Below are 17,775 nucleotides of genomic sequence, written 5' to 3'. Positions count from 1 at the left end.
CCCGACAGTTCACTTATGTTTCACCACTTCTGGGGGTTATACTTTTGTCCAGGCCAATTTATTCTTTGTTTTATTCCATGGCACAGAAAAGGCATGTATGTTGGACAAAAACAGCAACATTATTCAGGAAGAATTGTAGGTGCAAGGGTACCAATATCAAGTCCACATCTGTATTGGAGAAGTGGTTCATCTTTCGGGATCTGGAAATAAATCATGTGTCTCCACAATATCCAGATGTCTTCACCATGATTACCTCATAGCCTCCCATATGTTTTCTATGTCAGCTGTCAGTGAAACTTTCCCCTTTTGCACCAAAAATCATTGCGCTGGCCCTGTCAGAACACAATGTTTGCTCCTGCAGTATGTAGAATAACACAAAGTGATGTTAAGCCACAGCTCTCAAAATTTAAATAGTATGATCTCTACCATTTGTAGAGGTCTGATCAAAGTACATTTAACACTTCTGCATCTCGTGAAGGGCTGTAAATAAATACATGACTCGTATTGGAATAACACTGCCACCTGCAGGGTTATTTGAACCATTGCAAAAATAAAATAAAAGAATTGCAAAAATTAAATGACAAATGCCAGAGTAATCATTGAAAAACGGGACTACACTTTCAATCCAAACTTTAAAATAAAACAACTTCAAAAAAGAATATAATTTCCATAACGGCTACATGTTTATAATCATAATAAACTCTATCCAACCATACATACAATCTTGAAATTCATTATAACTGTTTGAATGATAAACCGTAGGAACCTCACCGAGTCACATTTGTCAGATAAGATTGTATTAGTAGGTGATTTGACATTGCATCAGCACATTGTTCCTGCATGTAGTGCACCAAACACAGGAGTGACACGCCTCTCTGAATCCTGAGGCAAACACAAGAAAGAAATAAAAGTCACATAAACTACTTCATAATATGCGTATTTAATGGTAGAGTGTGATGATATATAAACAATCATCCAATAAACAATTCTTAATTCCAACCAATACTTGCAGTTAAAGCATAAATAATCACCAAATGATCTTTCAATAAAACAAGTTCATATTACCAACATGTGCTTTTACTGAATAATGATCATTCCTTAAAACCCCTGTAGTAAAATGTCACTATGTTGTAGGCAAAGCTTCACTCTCCCAACGCCAGGCTGGGTAAATGTGGTGCAGAATACTGCAATAGCAAGGAACAGCGTAGATTATCAAGACCAAAGCCAAGGCTGCAAAGTCAGAGCAACAATCCTTTTTCAAATGCAATCTTTGCCATTAAAAATGATGGAAATTTGTTGATAAAAAAAGTAACTTGTACAAATGACCATTTTCTGTACAAAAGCTTGTAAAATGTAGTTGTGGTGCAAATCAATGCAGTGTCTCTTAAAATTGGTGGCTAAACATTTGCAATGGTGAGGACAGTATGTGCAGACTTGACTTGGGCCAGCTCACCAAAACAGCCATTTCATTTTTTGTAGCAGCTACATTTCCAGTTCAGCATCTAAAATTAATTGAATAACTTGGGAGTTAAGTAATTACAAGTAAAAATATAACATAAATAACACTGAAAATATAGCATATAATGGGGGAAATCAGTTCCCACGCACACACACACACACACACACACACACACATAACAATGTTTAAAAAAAAAAAAAAATGGTAGTAGAAAAATAAAAATGGCGAACTCCACATCCACCGTGATTCCAATACAAACACCATGAAAAGAAAGAAAGTGTGATTCTGCTTTGAAAAGTAATTCTATGATTTCAACCCAGATACCATGAACAACGTTTAGTTGCAGTGAGGTATTAGCGCCGCATTCCTCCTGTCCAGCCGAGTGTCTGATTCTGCTGCAGTTCTACTGAAAGAACTTGAGACCTGCAACGAGGAAGAACTTCTCCAGGAAGATCTCAGAATCGAGGACGGCAATGTGGGCGGCGCGGCCGATGAGGGAGTTGGCTGTGTTGGGCAGGGCGTGAATGACATCATAACGCACTAGATTACAGTCTTTGTTCTGAAGTACTGGCAGCAGCAGGTTCTCAATCATCTCAGCATACACAGGACCTGGTACGAACAAGATTAGAACAGGGTTTGGGTCCATTACATATTCTTAAATCAATTTAAGCCCCAATATGTAGAGTTGTATGGTAGCATAAAAAAAAAATTAAGCAATCACAATTTAGTCTACGTTCCTCTGTGTCCTTTAATTTTAACCAACAAAAAAAGGAAAGAGAGAAAGGAGAGAAAAACAGAATGTAAAGAAGTCTGAATAAATTAGTTGGAGGAACAATGTCCTCACAAAGTAGTTGCAAAATTTAGCTGGGAATTGCAAATAAGGTGAAACTGCACAACATGAGTGAAGAACAGCCCCACAGTTTGGTGTGTCACAGCCCTTAAGGACTGGGCTCGTTCTTCTTACTTGCTCTATTCATGAAGACATTTTGTCCTGGTGAGTCATTTTTTCATTGTTCCCACTGAGGATCTTGCCTCCACTCACCTGTTTGTTTGTCCTTTAATGCCGTTTTGCACATTTCAATCCGAGCAGAATGATAGGGGACGTAGCGATCCTGCAGTGACCCCACCAGCACCACATTTTTGAAAAACTGTAGGCCTTTAAAAGGACAGATGAGTCAGACATTTATATCTACAAGCTCATGTTTTAAATATACAGCCTAAAACGTCTGTGAAAAACAGAAAAGCTAACCAGATTTCTTGCTGAGCTTATAGAGGAAAGTTTGGCGAGGATCAGAATGATCGCGGCATGTCAGCTGCAGGAGAGACCCCGACTTCTTCCACTTCTGCATGAACCAAAGGCCTGGGGACAAAGTTTAAAAGGTATTGACAAGATCCATCACCCTGACAGAGTAGACAGAGAGAGAATGTCACCATAGCAACTGCCAGTGAGCTGACGCGTTGGTGGAATCTCTTTAAATGTAGTTAAAGGTTTGGACTTTCACCTGTGTTGACCAGAGCAGAGCTGTTGTACAGCGTGCCCAGGTGAGGTCCTGAGAGGGAAAGGAAGGTGTGCAGCCTGCTCAGGTAACATTTAAACCTGGGCCGGGTCAGCACTGAGCGAACTATGAGGTTCCCCAAAGAATGACCCACAAAGCTGCAAATGAAGAGGACGGACGATTAGAGACCAACAGTAGAAACTACATAAAATTGCAACTCTGTCTACGACATATTTTTTATATTAATATTCTGATGCCACATGATGGAAAGAAAGAAGATTGTTTCTTCTTGTCTGCATGTGGCTCCGGAAAGTTTCTATGTGGTCATCTTATTTGCAAGTGACTCCGGAAACTTTCTCATCAAGTGGCTCCGAAAGGTTTCTTTTGTTTTACTTTCCGCATCTAATTAACGACTCCCCTGTGTCCTTATCTTGTGACCTGCAACCAACTCAGTATTACCATACGAAAGCAGATACAAAGGGAATGGGGGTGACTGTCAACTGTTTGTCACACAGTATAAAAGCTGCCCTACGGAGGAGTGACGTTGAGCAATGCTGGACATCCTTCTTTGAGTGTACATGTATTTGCTCCTTCTTGCAAGAATAAATGTCCGATATGTTTGATTTTGACCCAAGCCTCCGAGTAATTTTTCTAACACTACATTTGGAGAGAATAGGACAGATTACCTTATCTTTGACACTGTGAGGTTGTATATCTGAATGTACTGGACTATTTCATCCAACAGTCGGTCTGTCATTGACTCAAAGTCAGCAAAAGTGTCATTCTGTAGATGGAAAGAAATATTTAAAAATCGAGGATAACTTAAAAGTTGTAGCTCATGAAAACCCAAGTTTGCCCTCTCTTATCCACGTACCTGATTCCTCTCAGACATGAGGAAGTCTATACGAGCACCAGGCAGTCCAAGCTCCAGGTAAGTCTTCACCAGTCTCAGGTCTGCACTGTTACCTGCAGCAAGAAAAATGCATCAATGTTGTTGTGAATAAAAAGCAAAGAGATTGTAACAAAACTACTTGGAAGATTGAATGAGGAAGCTTTAGAAGGAGGGTTTACTACCGTCCAGGCCATGGACACAGACTATAAGGTGAATGCCCTCTTCACAGCTTTCATCTTCCTCCAAGCTGAAATAAGGCACAGTGGATGCCAGCTCAGGCACCTCACTGTACAAGAAACCAGGGAGCCGAAGCTGCTTCATTTCTTCTTTGGCCTTGATAAACCTGCAAAATGATAGTAAAATAGATTATTAAATATTTACTTAATGTGTCCATAAAGTATGATATTTAATGGAATTTGAGAAAAAATTTAAAAAGATGGCTCACGCTTTCATCTGTGTTGTTGGAGCACATTCATACCACTGCAGGTTGGATGAAAGAGGGGAGGAGGAACAGGGAGGTCTTCCCAGGCTATAGCCAACGCTGGTGGAGGCGAGGTTGGAGCAGGTGGGAGCTTTTGATAAATCCTTTGCTTCATGGACGTAGCCAATGCCAAGCTGTTCAAACAGAAGACTTGTCTCTTGGGCGGCTGCATCGCTGACCCCAATTGGCTCGTCATCGGCAACACCATTCACAAAAGCATAGCCATCGCCTTCCTCATAGTAGCCGTTCTCGATCATTTCATTCTCTGGCTCGTCCTCATCGTCCTCAACCTGTGGTCCTGTCCGGATTCCCAGTGTGATAGCAGACGTCTCTACGGGGCTGATCTCAGACACATCTGTGCTCGAGCATGAGCCAAAGTAGTTCTCTACCATCCCACGTTTTACCAAGTCAGTGCTACTGGTGGCAGAGTTACTGGAGGGGCAGGCTGTATGAGGCTCACTACGGGGTTCTTTAATCATCCCGGAGCCAGCTGCTTCCTCTCCTCCACATCCAACACCTATTAATTTGGGGTCTGTTTCCAAGTCAAAGGCTGGTTTTCTAAGTTGGGAATCACCAGCAGCAGCGTCAGAGATGCAGGCCACCTCAGGTCTTTTAGTGATATCCCCAGAAAAGACTACAGTCTGCTCCTGCACCAAGATACTGGACTTCCTGCCTCGGACTTCAGCGCTACTGGAGGCCCTAGAGGAACCTTCGCCTTCGTCATCTGAGGGCAAGGAGTTGATGGAAGTGAGAGAGGACTGGACTCCACTGACAGCACTTGTATTTTCTGGATACAGAGTCTCTCCTGTCCCAATGGGCTTTTGCACTGCGCTTTGCTGAATGGGCCGTGGTGCAGGATTCTGGAGGGCCCTCTCAGGTTGTGGCGCAGCAACACCTGATTCAGTGACACCTTGCCCCACACAGGTCTGTGGTCCCAGCACAAGCTGAGTTGCAAAAGAGCTTGGCTCACTCTCAATGCCGGAGTCTGAGAGGCGAGACCAGGCACTGGGTGCTCCTCCGTCTGGCAGCCTGATACAATCACCCCTTACCTGTACTGAGACCACACAGGACTGGCTACGTTGTGCTGCCTCTTTACCCGGCCTATCAAACACAGATTGTCCCACAGACTGTTGTGAGTCACTAAGGTCTGTCTGGGTAATCTCAGGAATGTTACTGCTGAGAGTTCCATCGGTCTGATATGGTAGAAGAACTGTTACTTTATCCCCTTTGAATGGGTCCTTGTTACTTGGTTTCACCTCAATTTGCTTGATCCCAGCAGACCACTGTGGCAACTTTTGAACAGTGTGGTCAACTTGCTCATGTTTGGGAATTGGTTGGTTGCATGTAGCACTAGCCCCAGTACCTGCCTGAGGGTTATTCTGTGTATCCAAGGTTGCAGGAGTTTTGAAAAAAACATTTTGACAAGCAGCAGCAGTTGTATTGTCATCCACAACAGAATCATCAGCATGTTCTCCACAATGTGCTGATGTAGCACCAGAGTCAAAAACAGAACTAGCATTAGTCCTTAAATAACTACTTGAGTCCCTCTGTAAGGTGTCTCGTTCCTCGTGTTGGTGAACGGGAGCTTCCCCTTCTTTGCACTTTGTGCCGGTGTCACTATAAGGAGCTTTGAGGTTCTTATAGCCGACCAAAATGACAGAGTCCTTTGAACCCTGTCTGGTTAACTTCTTGGAGTTCTCAGTCTTTGAATTTTTCTTCAGTTTGACTGACTTGCCTTTGGACTTAGGAAGTGGGTCATAGTTGTCTGGCCAGGTGTTATCCATTGAGGCACATCGTGACTCGGGTATGGGGCTGGCTGCTGCACTGTAGTCCTTGGTGTTGGGCTTCTCTGTTTTACTGGAAGTTGAGCCAGTCCTTGTATTGTGCATGCCCAGCCAGGGTCCATCACGATCTTCAGGATGAAACAAAGTTAAATATGAAAAAATAAGGAAAAAGAATTTGGTTTTAAACTATACCTAGTAGAGCAGCAATACTGTGATACTGACCTTCAGTGATAGAATCCAGGTATCTATCCTCAAAGATGATTGGCAGGGAGCTCACATCACCATCCAGGTCCGCACATTCCACTGGGAGTGGAGGCAAAGACAAAAAGTAGCTGGAGCTTTTAATAGCATTCGTCATCTGCTGGTGACTGTGAGCACTGATGGAGGGACGAAAAGAGAGAAAAGGAAACAATTAAAGACAGAGAAAACAAACTTGGCCGGTATTTCAAACAAGGAAGGACCGACTGGCCCGGGGCTGATAACAGCAACACTAGATTTCACAATCAAGACCAACATGCCAGTACAACTTACTGTAGCTCCTGGTATGCCAGTGCAGATTGTCTTGGATGTTCGAGACAAAAAAAAGCCTCTGCAAACCGCCTTACCTGTAATAACACCACATACAGTGGTATACAGTGTACAGTCATAATTTTGTCAATATGATGGAGTACAGTTTTGGATCAGTAACCAGCACAAAAAGGGCTGTTATCATTTATCACTGAAAGATAAGAGGTGTTTAAATTTGTAGATCATTCAGAAAGTTGGACTCACTCTTAGTGTATGGTGCTCCATAGCGAGTAGGGCAGCAACGTGCTCCTGCAGGGACACAACCTCTAGGAACTGTCCCCAGAGAGCCATGAGCAGAGAGCAGAGCTGAGCCAGGTTCATATTTACTAGTTCTGCAAGCTCGTCTGGGGATTCAGCTTTTTGCTAAAAGAACGAAGGCACAGGTCACCCAACAGTCAGCTTAAGTGAGCATACCTCCCCAACAAGAGCGTTAAGAACAACGGCAGTTCTATTCAAGAAGATTGGTCTTTACAATAACTAAAAGCTTGTGGGAAAAAAAAGGGCATTTTGTCATCACTTGATTAACTGCTTAATGTTGCAAACATGTTTGGCATTTGTTTTGACACGAGTTTTCCCTAACAGTTTTGAACAATGACCTAGTGTGTTTACTTTTACACCTGGTATTAGTTGTTACTGAAAGTAAATTTGCATCACTAACCTTTTTAGCCTCAAACAGACATGGTTACTCTTATCTTTACTTTCCACATATTTTCAATCATAAAAAGCTCCTTATTTAATCATGTAAAGCTGCTTTACTTGCAGATGGACTCTACAAAATAGATGAAAGTCAATCTATTCCCTTTCCTGTCTGTCTACTCTACTATGAAATACTTTATTTAGAACCAAAGTGTAATACACTAAAAATGTGCCGACATCATCCACAGAAATGTTGCATTTCCCCCCACAGCTCTGCTCTGCGGCTTCCTATACATGCTTTGCATCTTTTGCCATTAAAGTACAATCGCCAAAGACAAAACACAGCAGCGATCAACAGGTCTTACCTTGACTTGTTCACATAACTCAGCTAGCCGGGCCTCTAAGTCGAGTTGCTCTGAGGAGGCAGAGGAAAACTGTTACCAAGATTCATCGTTACAACTCATTTCATTCAACAGAAAAATGTTCAAAGAACCTGTAACACGTGCTGAATAAGAAAGTTTGCCAGAAGGCACTGGTGTCAGAAAGTATCTTTGATAGGAAAAGACCAGAGAACTATGTTAAGAAACTCTCTCACCAAGACCTAGTTATAAAGATGAAAGGAAAGGTATACAGTTTAGGTGTACAGAGGTGAAACGGTGACATGACAGCAGTTTAAGAATATTGTCTCTGGAAAGTGGGGCACAGAGAAGGCGTGGTGATTTCTACAAGAAGGAAACTGAAGTGAGGAGGAAAATGGCGAGAAAGGCAGGTTGATTTGAGGTACTGTAAGGGTCGGGACATACCTATGTAGACGTGCCTTTGACTTCGGGGATAGGGTCTTCTGAGTACTCTCTCATATAGGACTTGCATGCTGGGCTTGGCTAGTAAGATTGCACATATAGGCATATTTAACCTTTATTATCGATTGGTCATCTCGGATGGGTTAATATCTGTCCACTTGTGTGGATTAGGTTTGGTGAGCGTGAATAACAACTGTGAGTTGTGTTTGGCTTTAGCGGTTAACACACTTAACCGTTGAATGCAAGTATGATTTTATTAGCATAATGAACTAAAATTAGTTAACCACAGTTAGCACCCCTAAAACAGTTTGTTAAGTTGCTGGTTGTGTAGTCTGTTTCCATGGCAGCATGTGGTGATGTGTAGGGATCAGGTGAAATGACATGAGATCACAGCAAACTTATATGCAACAAACAAACGCTGAAAATAAACAACAATGAAAATCCACTGCAAGCGAAAAATGAATCAGAGGGTATTGTACAAGGTACATCATAACCTGGAGAATACTTGCTTCTTGTCAGTGCTTGTGAGTTAAAAATAAAGACGGTGAGCAACATTTTTATGAAGTCTGGGAGTTAGGATATAATTGCTTTCAAACCTGGAGTAACCTTCCACTCTGACTCGAGCTGATGTGAAGCAACAATGCAGCGTACCTAGTTCCATACGATGGGAGGAGGGCAGGTTCTTGGTGATAGTGGTGAAGTAGCCAAAGAGCCCCTGGTACGCTAGCAGGAGGTTGGAGCAAAGGTTCTGTTGCAGAGTGAAGGCATGCTGCAGACAGTTGTCAGATACCAGGAACGTCCTGCCCTGAGGGACCACAAAAGATTGAGAAGAGGCTATACTTAATTTAATTCTGAAAACAGTATCATTGCCGTTCTGGACATTGCAGCACTTGTTGGTTTGGTTTAGTAGCTATTGCCATGGGAAAACACAAACTCTCAGACACATGATGTTTTTGCCCACTTTCAGCTCGGATTATTCAGATATTTTGTTGTGTACTGAAACAACACTCTCAGTGGTCACAACGAGAATTTAGGGGAACTACTTTTTGTAACGCATCGACATCAGATAAATAAAAGCTTTTTAAAAACATAGTTCTTGCTGAATTAAACACCGATCTGTCTCGATTCTTTATTCTGATTATTATATAAAGAAGAACATGATTTAAAAATATATGACACTGCATACTGTGTGCCTCTTTATACTGCTATTACAGGAACCATCCCAGCACTATAAATCACCCTCAATTTGTGTGCAGTATCTAAATGCAAATTCTTCATAGCAGCTTGTGTACAAATCCCTGTAGTGGAATGAAAAGTGGTCAATGCGATGTTATTACCAGGCTGCCCGTTAGTTATACATTAAGGAGTGATGAGGAGCATTGCTTCCATTCTGCCTGAATGACTCTGGACATTTACAGCACCATCTCGGGGCTCTAGCTGGCTATCTTCTTCTGTTGTGAAAGGCACATTACTTCTGGCCAAATGAGACAGCGGTCTGATAGTTTCCTATTCTTCTGCCCTATCTATCAACAGTGGGACACATCTCCCACCGTTTCAAATGCAGTCCACAGCTACGTCCATGTAATAGTCCCAGTAAAATGTACAATTCAAAATGGCATCTTTTTGACTTTTTTAACAGAGTGAAGGTTTAATAGAATTTACAAATCAAAAAGGAGATTTCCAAAAACATTTATCATGCTATAAAAGGAGTTCACTTACATCTGGGGATACTTGCTTGACATAACTGCTGCCGAACACCACATTCTCCAGCGGTGGGATGACTGAGTCTTTACTCTGTGCTGGAGCGTTGCGGTTAAGCCATGTGTTTTTCACAGGTCGAGGAAAACTAGGTAAACACAAACTGAAATTAAACTCAGGGAATCACCACAAAAATGAAATAAGATACTTTAAAACAGATTCTTCTACTTTACATTTGCTTCAAATTTAAATGCAACAGATCATTTTTTTTCTTCAATCTTAATTGTACATTTTCTGTGTTGAGTAAAAAAGGTTGAATTTGGTGCAAACAACAATAACATGATAGAAGCTTATGAAACTTATGCTTGAATATTCAGTGCAAAAACACTATCCTCTTGTCTGACCTGATAAGGGGCTGATGTAGTGCGACAAGGGACGCATGGATGGCCACAGAGATGACAGACAGGTGGAAGTAGTCAAACATGACATTGACGTGTTGATGGATGCCTCGCTGGAGGCTAAAGTGCAAACGAAGTGTGCGGCCACTGATATTCTGTAGAGAGCTTGGATCATCTGGCCTGTGGAAAGACATTAAATAATGAAGATAGAAGACCTTAGCGGTGCCTTATTTTCATAAGAGATGCAAGTATCAAATTTATGAAACACTGTATATGCAGTTAAAATGTTGCAACACCTACGTGTAATCGCCATCTGTGAAATATAAATCCAAGAAGAGCTGGAAATCCATGTCATTGAGGGACTCTTCCACCTGAGGATTACAAACAGCAGTTGACTTTAGAGATCAGTAATACACCTATCAAGATGTTTTTTATTTGATGGTAGCAGCTCTAACAATCCTTATACAATTGAAGCCGTTTATTGTTGTGACCGATGCCCAAGGACACACCAGCTGTCAAAATTAGTCCAAAGCCTCCCCATTCCTAACACAGGGCCTTGCAAAAGAGGACAAAGCAGTGGCGTACACACAAGCCATTAAAAGCAATTTCACCAAAGACATTCTCTCTGACAACTACGCAGTTCTGGGTTAGTGAAAAAGAAAAATCACTTTGTCTCGTTTTCAGTGATAATTTGCGGGCGCATCAAGCACTTAATGAGCTGATTTTGGATGAGGACAGGGTTTTGATTTCGAAATTGTGCTCTCCCCATATTTCCGTTAAGGACAGATGGTCCCAATATTTATACCACAACAAGTACCAACTACTTTCTCTTCTGATTTTTACATACAATACAGAATATACCATAAAAATAACAATTGAACAAAATGTATTCAGCGGTCAAACAAATACTGTGAAATTAGATTAGCTTTTAATGTACATCTATTTCATGCCAAGTAGGCAGAGAGCAAAAGCATCATTTATATAACTGGGATATTGTATTGGTAAATACACAGTGATACAAATTTTGGACTGGGATCAGGGGCAGACACAAATTCTTAGTAAAAGCCACACCTGTCTTTCCTAAACTTACCTTCTTCTCATCCAGCAGCATCATCACTTTGAAGAGAAGGACATCATTGACCACAACCTCTTCATTCTTATACAGGATTTGGAAAGTTTTGCTGCAGATGACATCATCTTGGACAGAAGCAGGGAACGCCAGATCAGAGCCTAGACGAAGATCACAATGATTAACTGTGGCATTAATGATTGCAGCCAACCCATCTGCTTTAAAATTTGATAATTTCGAAATACACATTAATCACAATATAGATAATGATCTTCTTATAACCTGTCAGAAATGATCTGACAAGGTTTATCTTACCATGTCTGAATTGAAAGTGAAGCGGTTTCTCATCTACTCTATTAAGCAAGGTGTACAAAACTATAAAAATAGAAAATAAAATATTTAAGCACTGGAATTACATGCTCTCTTGATGATCCTGTTTATGTGTGAAACAAAGGATTGCATGCTTTGTGTGAAAGGAACAGATCAGGGGTTGAGACATATACACAAAGCTTTGGAGAAAAACTGAGAACAAGGAGTGGCCTTGTGAGATGCCTATCAGCTCTGTGCCAGCAAAACAATAAGTAAATGATGTGTGGTAGGGGAAAAAAACCTGCCCATATTGTACACATCTTGGAAATATAATTTACCTCCCGGGTGAAGCAGACTGGTCTCAATTTTGTGTGGGACGCGGGGTGGCACTTTCAGACTGGCACGCATCTGGTAAAACCTGGAAATGCAAACAACTCTTTTTAAAAGAAACACGGGTATGAAAAACTAGCACTGTTATCTCGGCCCAAACCATTACTGGGAGGTCTGCGAAAGAGGAACTAACCGCACAGGTTAGCTACAAGTGCCTCTACTTGTAAAAGGACACTACACCTTTCATAAATGTATAATGAGCACTTTCTTTTGCAGTCACTCATGTAGTAAACCTGAGCTCTTAAAGCACTGATGAGTCAGGAGCAGGAGTTCCATCACAGCGCACCGAGGTATCATTACACTGCTGCTATAAAGAACAACTTCCAGATGTCCAAGACCGCAACTGTTACAGCTGTTCAGGAGTCATTTTACTCCTTAGTTTTCCCATTAAACACGGCAATTGTGAGGTATCTGCACAATGCTGGAAGAGTCTAAAATAGTTTTGAAGGTTAGGAAGTTATTCCTAAACAACAGGATGACAGAAAAGCATAAGACACCATCCAACACGGTGCCACAACCAAAATGATATCAGGGAGCAGCAGGGGACAATTAAACTCCGAGGGGAAATCAGGACTGCAGCTTGCTTTCTGTTGAAGAGTATAAAAGCCCTTCAGTGACAGCAACTCTTACAGGAATATTCAGTGCTGCACTGCAATGGGGGCGAAACTCATCAAATGACGAATGCCGGTCTGCTAGGACACGATTAGTTGAAGCTCTGTCTATACAGTATTAGTCCTGATACACATACATACTTGAGCTGAAACATGCTGCTCCAACAAAATTACATAATCTCTGCTTTCCATATCAGGTCTTTGTTGTGCAATAAATATTACAGGTTTTCTAAAAAATAAATAAAGTACTGAATAAAGCAGATTAGCCAGTCTGTGTCAGACCAAATGTTTTATCGCTGGACCGCAGACAATTATCCTTTACAGTACGGTTTGCAAGTAAAGCATTAGTTATGTTTGTTTTCATGTTCTGTTTAACTAAACGTTATTTACAGTGTGCTTTACTAGGCTTCCTATCAGGTAGATTTCCATGAGTCAATTGAGTATAAATTGTTTTACTATCTCATTATCCCTGCAGCACTACGGTAAGCCAAAAGATGCAAATTTAAAGTCAGTGAGTCAGAAAAGAGGAGCTCACGTGGTACATTTCACTGCATTTCTTCAAGTCAATCTAGGTTCTTTGCCGAGTCCTTTTTAAAACTGTAAACATTAATAGTTTTACTAAATTCCCTTCTGGATCTTTACCCAAACTGTTTAAAGCATCACATGTTCGAGCCACCCATCATCACCACAGAGAGAAAGAAAAACAGGGCAATTTACATATAAAACAGTACACTCAGGCACTGTTTAGCATATTCGGTCCTGTTAGTACAAAGCACATTTCTGAGGGCCCTGGAGGCCTAAACAAGACTGCCAACTGTCCCAGATCGGCTGGGTCACGCACCGAACACGTCCTGGTCCCCTTCTACCACAAACCGCAAGCCAAAGCTTATTTAAGTCATTTCAGAGTAAACCATCAAAGCTGACCTATTTTTTATTTGCAAAGTAAACTTATCTGTAATATATGCTTGGGAAAGACATTTTATTGGTGAACATTAATGAACAGTGACCTGTTGGCAAGTTCTTGCAAATAAAGAAAGACAATTACGTCGGTAGGAGCAATGAGTCGTAACGTACCCTCGCTGGAACAAGTCCACATTGTAGAACTTGTGGAGCTCCACAGAGAACTCCACCGTGGCCTGGATTTCAGTCATCTTGGTCTCTACAGGCAGAGGTGCCTTACATCATCTGGGATACACCTGTGGGCCTGCAGGCAAAAGTAATTAAATGTATTATATCAGCTGCAGGACTCCAGAAATATCCAAGCTAAAGCAAACAGATTTTTGTAAGACCTTTCCACTTGATTACAATACAGCATTTACACTGAAGTTAAACAGGTAAATAAAAGACTAAAACTTTTAAAACAATCCCTTAAGTCTTACAAAGTTTAGGCCAAACCTTTATTATCTTTAAAAAAAAAAAAAAAATCAGAAGATATCAATTTAAAGACAACGTCAGCAGTAGTTATACAAACACAAGTTCAAGATTACTTAAGGGACAGTTAACTTTCTAGAGCATATGGTCATATGGCATAAAATGCATCATGTCCTCTGGGCCTAATTAGTTAACAGCGCAGGCAATTATAACATTACTATGACAGGGTAAGGAAAAACAATATTAATAAGGTCACAAACATAGGATTGAAATCTAATATCACCAATTGGTAGTGTTAGAAATAAACACAGACATCCTTGTACTAACACTTTTAGCACACGATTTATTTAGATCTAATTAAAGAAAAGGTCATATAGTCATTTTGAGCTGTAGCTGAGGCCCCCAAAAAAACCTGGCAAGAGCAATCCTACAGACGCTCCCTGAATTAGTCATGTATGAAATGAATAAATCATCCGCTGGGAAACAACATTACATTGTGTTCAAGCCAGAGAAAACCAATAAGACTCAAAGAGCCACCATGAATTTGACTTGGTTGACACAGATGCCTGATATAAAGCAGAGTACCATGTTAACGTCAACATTTACCTCCTTTCCTGGGAGAAGTGATCTTTGAATGCTGATGTTGAGTTTAGGGGTCATAGAAGCAACTGGTTTATCGGGTAGTCTTTAGCCAAGAGCATTGTCAGAGGACAAATAAAAACTATTAATAGGTATAAAATAAAAGGTGAAGTAAGGCTCACAGTTAGGAATGCTGAAATGTTGCTGTCAATATACCGAGTAATCTGCACTTTCACAAGACACAATACAATAACTACAAAACTGGCTTTTGGAGAAGCTAATGACACATTTCCATAACGAAACGCTGGCCACTGGTGAAAAGGAAGTGTCACTTATTTAAAACAATTCAAGTCACCAACCCACAAAGTAAAACTGAAACATCTAGTCAGCGGTAGAAGAAGTATTCAGGTCCTTTACTTAAGTAAAAGTACAAATACCACACTGTGAAAACGCTCCACTGCAAGTTAAAGTCTAGCAGTCAAACGCTTATTTAAGTGGGTTAATAATATCAGGAAAATATAGCCTAATTAAAGTATCAGAAGTAAAGTACAGGCTATGCAGTAAATATGAGAGACTAAGGAAGGCTATTTAAGGCCTGTGCTTATTTTAACTACTTTCTGTTCTGTTGGTTAGTTTAATCTACAGTAATCCATCATACTCTAAAATATTATCATGTTTATAGAGTTTATGTTCAGTAAGAACCACGTATCTCTAAAAATTCAACGAGCTCAAAAACAATACATTTTCCAGTAAATCCAAGCGGATTAAAACAAATCAATAAATCGTTTTATAGTTTAAAAAAAGGAGATTTTTTCTTTTTTTTCCATCAGCCCATATCAGTTCACCAGAACATTTAAAAACTGTAATCTCAGACGTAACTCGAGCTGTCAAACGAGTGTAATGGAGTAAAACAGGGATTTGCTTCAGAGATTTGAAGTGCAGTAGAAGTATAAAGTTGCACCACTGTAGAAATACTCAAAGTAAAGTACAAAACGCCTTAAAGTGTCGCTTCAACAGTGTTGTGAGTAAAAACGTCGTCGGTTCCTGCAGCGAGACCAACATACATGACAGACAAGGCCTCAACACGTCCACGGATGGCGTCTTGTTTTGAAAACAAATGTCAGCTGCTACCGAACCTGAACTAACGCAGACCGGCTCGGGACACGGTCCGACACGGAGGTCCGGTCCGGTCCGGTCCGGTCCGGCCCGGCCCGGCCCGGGTGAAGGGTGAAGGGTAGCCTCTCGGTTACAGGTGGGGAAGCTACCAAAAAAAAAAACCCACAACACTTTTCTAAAAAAAAAAAAAAAAAGGCCTGTAAAAAAAAAAAAAAAAAAAAAAAAAAAAAACGACGCGGCGAAAACTTGATGTACTTACGAAGACCAACAACAACAACAACAACAAGTCTCCCCTTGATAAGTCAACGGTGGTAACCGGTGACCGGCTCGTGTCGCCTCAGACACCCGCCCGCCGTGCAGTCGTCGCCGGCTAACGTTGTAGCCGCAGACGGGCTACGAACCGGAGCTACTCACCATTGCGTTGGCAAGCTAACATTAGCCAGCTAACCGACGTTAGCTCCGATTTCAGTCGTCTCGCCGTCCTTTCACTGTGAGGTGCCGACAGGAGGGGGACAAACTAAAACAACGACCCACTACGCTGCTGAATATTTCACCTCCTAATCTGGCCAACTTTAAAGGAGAGACGTCCTTAAAAATGATATCCAGACTGGACCGGCCATGTCGCTGTCTCTCTGAACTGAGCATTCAGCTAACTGCTCAATCTGCTCCAGCTGCTTATGAACATTCAGCTGCGTCTGACTGCACAGAGACCAGAGACAGAGACAGAGACCAGAGACAGAGACAGAGACCAGAGACAGAGACCAGAGACAGAGACAGAGACCAGAGACAGAGACAGAGACAGAGACCAGAGACAGAGACCAGAGACAGAGACCAGAGACCAGAGACAGAGACAGAAACCAGAGACAGAGACAGAGACCAGAGACCAGAGACTGAGACCAGAGACAGAGACCAGAGACCAGAGACAGAGACCAGAGGACAGAGACCAGAGACAGAGACCAGAGACAGAGACCAGAGAGAGAGACCAGAGACGCAGCTGACGCAGGCAGAACCGGTGCACGTAAATGAGCATCGACCAGCTGGATTAGTTTGCATGTGTTATGTTTTCATTCATTATTATTAATACATGTTTACATTATTATGATTATTATCATCATCATTATTAATAATAATAATAATATTATTACTATTATTATGTATAAAGTAGTAAACTTTGACTTATTTTTAAGGATTTGCCAATATGGTGTATATATATATATATATATATTTTTTTTTTTTATTTTTATTTAAATCTATTCAAATACACAAGTAAGGTTTTTTTTGTTGTTCGTTCCAGTGGTTGGTCTGGCTGCCTATTACGCAGCTTTCTGAATGCTTTGTTTCTTCTCTCCAGAGTCCTCAGACCAGTGAATGTACATTATGCAACCTTTCCAACTAAAGAGGACTTCAGTGCTGCTGTCTGCAGTATGTAAGCCAATGAGTCCAATTTAACTTATCAGTCCTGCAAGCCAATCAATGTATCACTTGAAACAAGTGCCAAATAGCAGTCTGTAGGGAGGGAATGTAAGGGGAGGGACATTAGTTTACAATCAGCCCTGTCATTTCTTATTCCTGTGGAACAATATTTACCAAATGAAAAGTTCAGGAGTTTCCTGGTAATCAACACAATGCAATTCTTGGGATTCTGCATGTTACAAAGTTTTACACCTTATTGCCTCCTTACAAAAGAATTGTTTCTGCCTCTTTGCCTGACAGAGCAAACACAGCTTGCATCGCTCCTTACTCAGCGTCTCTTGATATTCAGTTTGGACAGCACTGGAAACAATGCTGTCTGAATACCATGAAACCATAGAGATCACAGAGAATGTAGATCCCAGGACTGCTGGGAAAATAAAGTCACTGCAGGATGACATTATCTTTTTCATAGCTAATTTATTTGGTTTTTCTAATTTATTTGGTCTCATAAATATAGAACCACAAATGGGATACCATACTGGGATTATGTGCTTGAAGAAACATAAGGCCTAACAATAAATCCAAGGTGGCTGCAGGAGAGCAAAGTTGACACTAAGGAGACTGTTGAATCACTCCCCCAAATAAATGACAACAGTGAAGCCAATAAGAGACCTCACACTGTGACCTGAATGTTTTCACTCCTGCT

The 17,775-nt window shown here is 41.1% G+C and overlaps 1 protein-coding gene across 4 annotated transcripts; it reads right to left on the bottom strand.

Moving 5' to 3' along the window:
- Positions 1-924: 924 nt before the first annotated feature.
- Positions 925-16,361, bottom strand: fam135a (family with sequence similarity 135 member A). 4 transcript variants are annotated; one of them, XM_069713935.1, is made up of 22 exons: positions 15,916-16,034; positions 14,568-14,646; positions 13,665-13,794; positions 11,928-12,007; positions 11,302-11,441; positions 10,512-10,582; positions 10,218-10,391; positions 9,835-9,961; positions 8,767-8,920; positions 8,119-8,196; positions 7,681-7,730; positions 6,884-7,042; positions 6,644-6,717; positions 6,335-6,489; positions 4,293-6,240; positions 4,030-4,190; positions 3,830-3,921; positions 3,642-3,739; positions 2,962-3,113; positions 2,709-2,819; positions 2,502-2,615; positions 925-2,068 (listed from the first exon to the last, which is right to left on the bottom strand). In XM_069713935.1, exons 3-22 carry the CDS (start codon positions 13,739-13,741, stop codon positions 1,863-1,865), a joined length of 4,221 nt encoding a protein of 1,406 aa, XP_069570036.1. In that variant the 5' UTR covers positions 13,742-13,794; positions 14,568-14,646; positions 15,916-16,034; the 3' UTR covers positions 925-1,862. The 4 variants fall into 4 exon arrangements, with proteins under 4 accessions (XP_069570036.1, XP_069570034.1, XP_069570035.1 ...); XM_069713933.1 differs by lacking the exons at positions 14,568-14,646; positions 15,916-16,034 and adding an exon at positions 16,071-16,361; XM_069713934.1 differs by lacking the exon at positions 15,916-16,034 and having other exon boundaries at positions 14,568-15,320.
- Between the last annotated feature and the right edge of the window lie 1,414 nt (positions 16,362-17,775).

Source organism: Brachyistius frenatus, unplaced genomic scaffold (genome assembly GCF_029030835.1).
Source record: "Brachyistius frenatus isolate BFR_SWC_R1_liver_20210118 unplaced genomic scaffold, ASM2903083v1 Contig_124, whole genome shotgun sequence".
NCBI classification, from domain to species: domain Eukaryota; kingdom Metazoa; phylum Chordata; class Actinopteri; family Embiotocidae; genus Brachyistius; species Brachyistius frenatus.
The sequence above is the reverse complement of the archived record's forward strand: the minus strand, read 5'-3'. Positions and strand labels throughout refer to the sequence as shown.